The sequence below is a fragment of the Myotis brandtii genome, unplaced genomic scaffold (genome assembly GCF_000412655.1).
Source record: "Myotis brandtii unplaced genomic scaffold, ASM41265v1 scaffold344, whole genome shotgun sequence".
In the NCBI taxonomy this organism is placed as follows: domain Eukaryota; kingdom Metazoa; phylum Chordata; class Mammalia; order Chiroptera; family Vespertilionidae; genus Myotis; species Myotis brandtii.
Genome location: NW_005363247.1, coordinates 7,012,199 through 7,020,645, shown reverse-complemented (window position 1 = coordinate 7,020,645; position 8,447 = coordinate 7,012,199). Strand labels below are relative to the sequence as shown.

General features: G+C 37.2%; 1 protein-coding gene across 7 annotated transcripts in view; it reads left to right on the top strand.

Annotated features, from left to right (window-relative positions):
- SPATA9 (spermatogenesis associated 9) overlaps positions 1 to 8,447 on the top strand; it is a 48,168-nt gene that overhangs the window by 23,174 nt on the left and 16,547 nt on the right. For 5 of the 7 annotated variants that reach the window (XM_014543988.1, XM_014543985.1, XM_014543987.1 and 2 more), the window contains one exon: positions 4,005 to 4,232. In XM_014543988.1, the coding sequence (XP_014399474.1) occupies positions 4,005 to 4,232 (228 nt within the window). Of the gene's footprint in view, positions 1 to 3,991; positions 4,233 to 8,447 lie in introns of those variants that run through there. The other 2 variants (XM_014543989.1, XM_014543990.1) reach the window with 2 other exon arrangements.

Genomic DNA, 8,447 nt, shown 5'->3' with positions numbered 1-8,447 from the left:
CAGAAACATCGATGAGAGAGAAACATCGATCAGCTGCCTCCTGCACATCTCCCACTGGGGACGTGCCCGCAACTCAGGTACATGCCCTTGACCGGAATCGAACCCGGGACCCTCCAGTCCACAGGCCGACGCTCTATCCACTGAGCCAAACCGGATTTGGCAGAAAGTGATTCTTGAATTAAGACTTAAAGCAAGTGAGGAAGAGAACGTTGGTATCCTTGAGGGATCAAATGGCATAGCTAGTGCAAAGTTCCTGAGGTGGGAGTATACCTAACAAGTTCAACAAGTAACGAGGAGGAAAAAGGAGAGAAAGAGATGAGGTGGCCAGAGAGGTAAAGAAGGGACAACCTTTGTAGGGCCTTGGCGACCGTGGTATGTTTTTTGGCTTTAACACTGAGTGTACCAGGAAGCCACTGAAGCAGTTTAATAGAAGAAAAGCAAGATATGATCTGACATATGTTTTCATTGTAGCTCTCTGGCTGATGTGTTGGGGGAAAGAATAAAAACAGGCAAGGTCAGAAGCAGGGAGACCAGTGAGAAGGCTAATTTACAATGTCCAGACGAGATGATGGTGATATATAAATACAATGGACTGGGTATTGGTATTGGGACAGTGAGAAGTGGGCTATTCAGAAAAAGAATTGAGTAAAATTTGCTGACAGGCTGACTTTATAGATGTAGGGTAGTAAAAAGCTGGCATAATAGAAATTGGAGTTCAGCATTAAAACTGCTGATGATAGAGAAATGGGCCTGGCTCTAGGGAAAATAAAATAAAAAGGGAAAGCAGGATATGTATTGAAAGGATGGAGCTCAAATAGAGAAATATTTTGAACCAATCTGATTAAGTTTCTTTTGGTAAATGGTCTTTAAGTACCTGTCTCTGAGGTGATGGTGGTGGTTGGAATTTCGTTTCTGACATTTGCTGATATGCTCAGATGAAGATAATGATGACAAAAAATAATCATCTAAACTTGCATATTTTGCAACCAATTCAAGGATCCTTACTTATGCCAAGAGTGAAAAAAAAATGAGGGAAAAGAAATGAGGACTTCTTAATTTGGAGTCACCATTTAAATTTACACACACAGCTAGGTAAGAAAATATATAGCATAGATAATAGACAAAAAGAAAAAGCTGGTAGCTCAAAAAAGGAGGAAAATGTTTTATTTAAATTTTTTCTATTAGAGCTAGTTTTAAAAGTAACTAATTGGACTCATCAACTTAAACTGTTGACTGGTTGTTGTTTTTTTAAAAAGAAGAATGTCTCATTCTCCATCTAAATGAATGTAAGTAGCTGTCTGCTGTCACTTTCGTATTCCAGAGACACGAGGAACCACCGGACATGCATCCAGTGCCTGTTTGGTTTCTAACACTGTTCTTAAGAACAGTAACAAGTTGATTCCATGTTTTGTGGCAGGGAGAGTGGAGGTGTACAGAAACAGTTTGTTGTCAGAAGTAATTCTTTCCGAGGTATCTAAGAAAGTATTAAAAAAGAGAAAGCATTTTGAAAACTCCGAAAGGCCCTAGCCAGTTTGGCTCAGTGGATAGAGCATTGGCCTGTGGACCAAAGGGTCCCAGGTTCGATTCCAAAGGCAAGTACCTCTGTTGCAGGCTCCTCTCTGTCCCCCAGGCCCTGGTTGGGGCTCATGCAGGAGGCAACCGATTGATGTGTTTCTCTCACATCAATATTTCTCTTCGTCTTTCCCTCTCTCTTCCACTCTCTCTAAAAATCAATGGAAAAATATCCTCGGGTGAGGATTAAAAAAAAAAAAGAAAAAAAAACTCTGAAAAGAAGCACAGTTATGAAATATCCTCGGGTGAGGATTAAAAAAAAAAAAAAAACTCTGAAAAGAAGCACAGTTACTAAATTGAAACCATTTAAACATTAAAGGAAACAAAGATGAGGAACAGGTTAAGTCTGTTGGAAAAAGCCACGAATTCACAATGAGACTAAAAAGAGAAAGATAATAAAAAGTGCATGAAAGCATTATTGTAATACACACTTGAATTTTTAAAAATATTGTGTATAATAAATGCTGTCTTTTGCTCAACACAAATTATGTGAACCCTACAGGAGAGTTTTGACTAACAGATAATCAGTTACAAATACGCTTAATTTTCTACAGAGAAAAATTTAGAAAGACAATTTGGAAAAGAGGGGAAAGTTGAATGGCTCAATTTAGTATAGTGTTTGGGGGAATTAATCAAGATTGGTTCATAGAAATACACATATAAATTCAGTGCATGGTCAATGTGTACAGATCACCAACATTTTATAAAGAAACATAAAATAAAAAGAGGAAAAATGTAGAATGCTAATGTTTTGCAACTACAAAAATGAAGGGTTCCTAAAACACTGAGTGATCAGGTAAAGGAGGTTTCAGTAAAGGCAGAACAACTGCACATGTCCCATTCCTGATCGCCCTGGTGCTGTGGCCCTCATCTTGATGATTAGAAATTATAATGAGAGAAAGCACAGTATATTGTAATCAGAATGTACTTATTCTTGCTGCTTCACCTTGAGGAGGAGTTGGGAGGAAGAATCAGTGCAGTGTGGGGGATGGGAAATCCTTCCTCTGTCCCTCTTGAGTTCTTATAGCTGGACTAATAATAAAATTGGCACAAGACCAGATAACAAAAAACAAAAAAACAATTAAAGGCATGCAAACAGATCATCAATTGATATGCCATTGTGGGATATTTTGGGGTGGCCTTCTCTACGCCCTGACAGCAACAAAGCATAAGGTCACAGAGGACTTGAATCTGTATGTGCAGGAGCTTTGGATACTGCAGACAATGTGGTTCCTCTCCCCGGTATGGGTACGCTCACAACCGGAGTTGATTGCACCTCGTACTATTTTGCTTGCTCTATCTACCACATATTTGCTTGTAAGAATGGCTCTATTCTATAATGGTTTGGAATTGTAGCAGTCCATAATTTAGATTGCATTTTCTGCTGTTGTATAGACTAGCAGGGTTAAGATCACAGGTGAACCAATGGGACTTTTCCATAAAGTTAACAGATTAAACCAGCACATGCTGCAGAAATACATCCTCATTGACAGGCTAGAATGGCTTTTTATTTTTATTTCCCATGGCAAAGCTGGCCAGTAAGAGAAGACTGAACTTTGAGGACAAAAGCAACAATATTAAAATTATTACTTCAGGATGAAAATTGAGGTATTTAAAATATACAGCATGTTAGCTCTTAGACAAATATATACTAGTAATGTTAATTGTAGACCAAAAAATTCATTTAAAAGATGTTTCATACTTACATATTTTGACTCAACAAATAGAGATTCAAAGTTGCTTATACTAAGAAGCCAGAAAAAGCCCGTAACATTACTTTAAAGAAGAATGGAAACTATACTTGTGTGTTGCCTGGAATGCAGTCTGACCACATTGCAAGTAATTTCTCTGTGATTCATTTTCTGGTAGAGCAGAGAAGTACTACATTTTATGTGTTTTGGTAATGCCACACATTTTTCAGAACGCTCATAGAATTTTTTAGAAGTGTCCTAAGCTTGTTGATTAGTATATAGGGTATTTGTTTTATGAATTATGTATGTATGTTCTATTCTATCATTTAAAATGTTTAAAGTAAGCTGGGAAACACAAGTTTTGAATAATAATTATCATTTGAATAATTCAAACATCGAATAATATTTGAATAAGAATTGTTTATTTTTTAAAGACCTCTTAAATATCGATGCAAAAAAATAAATAAACCTAGAGAGAAAAGTGGAAAAATGTATATCTTTACAATAATAACTGAAATTCTGGATAGTTATCCTAAGGAACAATTCATATATTCATGTAGAGATTTAAGTACATAGTGGGGTCTATGAGTTGTAGGGGGTGAGATATCATCAGTAAACATGGAGTGTATGCCTGGGACCATGCACAGTGTACAATTATGTGGTACTTGTTCTCTGCCTAAAGTAGATTTTAATTCTCTGGAGAATCACACATCAGTCACTTTTCAAAGGCTTATTTTCCAGAAAAGAGAAACCATGAAAAAGCCATCTAAAGCCAAAATGGCCATTGCTTTAGCCAAGATCAACCGAGGAGCATTAATTCAAGGATTGACCGGCATATCCAGATCCTCCAAATCAGTGGCCAAACTCCTGCAGCCTCGACTTGCTTGTAGACTTTTAGAGTTAAGGTGCATATCTCACCGCCTGCTGAGGGAAGTTAACGCACCAAAGCAACCCCTATATAACATGCAGGTGAGTGAATGTTACATTTGCACAAGATATGGATCCTTTTGATAGAAAATTGCAAGATTTGAAAAATGTAGGACACATTTGGTTGTCCTACATGTAAAACAAGAATAGTTGGATAAGAGAAATGAATAGTTGGGTCTTTTTCCAAGTGTATTCTCTGGTTTAAATAAATCTGAAAGAGGAAGTAATGTGGACTTTTTCTATCTCGTTATTTAATTGAATTATATAAAACTATCAATTTCAAATGTTTCATCCTAAATATCAGTCTACAAATTACTACTTATGTCAAACCTAAAATCCTACAACAAACCTTAAAAATGATCGTTTTTTTTCCATTTCCCCATAAACTATGTTTCCAAGTTCATCTTTGACTGACATAATATATTGAGTATATTTAACTATACACTCATTTTGATAGACCTATCAACATCCAGGTATATTTCAGATTGCTTCATTGCGGCTCTGATAAAGGCTAACAGTTCTTACAATGTTTTGGGGACTTTTCCCCCCCTAAACTTTATGTCACAGAACTCTGGGTTTTTCAATCTGGACATTATTCAAAGCATTCTAAATATTTGTTACAAAAGATTTAGAGTCGTGCAAGTCTGGCATCTAATCAATCCCCAGAATAAATTAATTTTAATTCTTTTGTTGAAGGGAGAGAAAACCTGGCTCAAACTGAGTTCAGCCAAAAAGGAGATGTATCAGTTCATGTAGTTGAACAACAGAGTTGATAAGGTTTCGGGCATAGCTGGATACAGGTGCTCAAATGATGCCTTCAGGATCCTGTTTCTCTCCGCCGCCTGGTTCTGCTTCTGTGTTGAACTGCTTTCCGTGTTGACGCCATTCTCAGACTGATATTTCTCTCATGGTCACATGATGATTTGCAGCTGTTCCAGGGTTTCATCCTTCCAGGCTGAATTACAGCAGAAAAGAATGAGCATCCTTGACTCAGCATTCCTGGCCAAGCCTGAGATTCACTCTTGGAGAATGGCTTATGTCTAAACCAGGGGAATGATAATCACTGATGGGTCTAGAACTCAATTACCTGCAGCATTCCCAGAGTGGGGGTTGGAACTCCATCCAGACCACATGACCTGAGAAAGGGGAGAGGATGAATCCTCATACAAAAATCTGGGTTGTTTTGAGCAGAGAAAATGGATAATGGATGGGATTGCTAAAATGAACAAAATATTCATCATATAGGAATTTCTCTAATCAAAGATTTTGCCATTTCCAGAAATCATCAGATATTTCAACTATGAACTGCCTGAGACAGCATTATAAAGAGCTGTCTTAATAATACGTGATGTTTGAGAAAGTAAAAAATGATTTGTGTTTGTGCATCTTTAGATCATCAAAAAGAAATATAGCTGACTCATATTATTTTAAATTCCCATCAAAATGTCTGTCTGAATCTAATGGTTTGCCTTGACATTTCTTTCCTTGCATTGTTAGATCCAACGTTTTTACAAAGGATTGATGTAAAAGTGTCCTTTGAAGACCATTTCTGTATTCATTATGAAATCATGTTTAAAGGAACTGTCCATTACATTATTCATAGTCTTTCCCTTTGCTCCTCTTTGCTGTGAAGGATGAGATTTTTACATTATTTACAAGCTAACAAGTTAGCCTGCCACAGTTATACAAATACACACACACACACACACACACACACACACACACACACACACAGAGACCAGAGCCTTGTGGCAGAGACACAGATTGTTTATTATTCACAGCAAGCGCAGCAACCAGAGCAATATCTTGTGTCAGTTTTCTACCCTGCAGTTCCCACAGGGCAATGAGCTAAGAGCCAGATGTTATCTCTGCGTGTACATAGTAAGTTGCATCACAGGAGAGGAAACCTGAAATTAGGAGATTTAGCCTTTTATACGGTTGCTGGTAGTCTGCCCAGTTTGGTGGGGTTGGGGGAGAGGGAGAGAGAGGGAGGGAGAAGAGCACGTGTCTCTGGAGGGGAAGGAGGAGAGGCCTTTATTTTTAGTGCCCTGTGACATGTCTTGGGAAGTACATCACTAGATCTCTCCAGAGGAATATACTTTCTTTCAAAATTGTTTGCTATTCAACCATGTCCTGTTCTCAGAAGATACAATCTGTACAGGGCTGAAAGAAATCTTTGGAGAACTGTATGCCTATACTCATGAAAATTCAGTGGCAGAAAAATAATCTCTATTTTCTGTTGAATTTGTATTTCCTTTAATATTAAGAAAACCACAATGTGTTTGCCTTTTTGCCTTGATTGACAGTGAGTTTCACAGGTAAATTTACAGCTTAGTTGTGATAACTTATTCCAGGAACCTGAGATGAGAGAAACAGGTTGAAGGATTAAATGACTTATCTAAGGTCCACATGCTGACTCTGACTCTCTTTTGACATCTATTCAAGATCAACACCTATGCCATCTCTTCTCCTTTGTTCTTGTTCTAATTGTCTTAGGACATAGCTTTAATTTTTAAAATCCTTATCAAAATATTTCAAAATATGTGAAAGGTAGTTTATCAGAAGTTCCATCAATATTTACCTGGTAGTAATATTCTGCCATATTGCCTTCAGAAATCTCCTTTATAAAAAGAAATATAATTAACCATGCCCCAATCCTGTCCCCTTTTTCTTTCTACCAAACTTAATCATTTTCCTGATGTTGATGTGAACATTTCCATGCATATGTTTATATTTTCACTACATTTGTATTCATATATTTTACTGTGTATACTTAAAATTTATATAAAAGGTATGCTGTACTTATCTTTTTGAAACTTCCTTTTTTACTCAAAAATTTATATATGTAGCTATGATTTATTATTTTAACTTCTTTGGGGTATTCTATTATAAGAAAAAACAATTCACAGTTTATCTGTTACTAGACAGATGGATAATTTAGTTTCCAAATTTTTTGTATTACAAGTAGTGCTTCAGTGAACATTCTTGTAAATAACTCCTCATGCATATGTATGAGACATTCTCTGGGTGTATATCTGGAAGAGTGATTGCTGGGTCATGAGGGATACACGACTTCATTTTTATTATCTATTAGAGGCCCGGTGCATGAATTCATGCATGGGTGGGGTGTGGCCACCCATCCTGATGGGGGCTGATTGGGGCAGGGTCGGTGGGGGGGTGGGGCCGTGGGAGGTTGGGAGGCCAATCGGGGCCCTGATCAGGCCGGTTGGCTGCTGCAGTGTGCGTCATAGCAACCAGTCATTCCAGTTGTTCAGGTCATTCCGGCGTTATGGTCACTTGGCTTATATATATATATATAGATTGTTAAATGCTTTTTAGATTCAGTACCCTTGGGGATCATTGTGATTCTTGAATCTGAGGATAATTTCTTCAATTCTGAAAAATTCTTAGTCATTATTTCTTTAAATATTACTTCTTTCTCATTTTCTCTAATCTCTTCTTCTGGAATGCCTATTAAAATATGCTTAGAATCTTCTCACTTCTTTGTCTATATTATGTCGTCATATTTTCCCTTTATCTTTCTTAAATGCATTTTGAATAATTTCCTCTGAGCTATCCTCCAGTTAATCAATTCTCTCCAGCTGTATCTATTATGCTATTTTACTTATTTAATGTGTTTTAAATTTCAAACATTATACTTACCATTTCTAGAAGTTCTATTTGGTATTTTCCCCAAACTTCCAATTTTTTTTTCTTTTCAAAGTGTCTTTATGAGTTTATTTCTTTTTAAAAAATCTAATTATTTTAAACACACTTCTATGTGGTCCTTTAAAAGATTTTTCTATGAGATATTTGGGGGATGCTAATCTTCCTGACTATTGTGATATAATGTCTCACTCATAGTAGATCATTTCTTTTGGTGTTTTGTTTTATTTAACTGAAATTTTTTTTTCAACAGGGATTTTTAAAAAATAGAAATTCCTTGTCTCTTAGAACTGTTCCTCTGAAGGATTCAGCTAGTGCTCCAGGGGTATCGGCCCCTGGTGGAGCCCAGCTTCCTTACTTTCTTCCTGGACTGGTGGGTGCACTTGTCCCAGTCCCACTTTCACTGAGACTCCCCAAAGGCCTACTCCTCACCTCATGTGTATCTAAGTCTCATCTCTAGCCTCTTTCTTGAAACTCAAGCCCCAGCCGTTATTTCAGGGTCCAGTAACATCCCCAGAGTTCCTGGGATATAAACTCAGACACTTACTCTTCCGGTTTTTAGATTCCTCTTTGTTCCTGGCAAGGGGATTT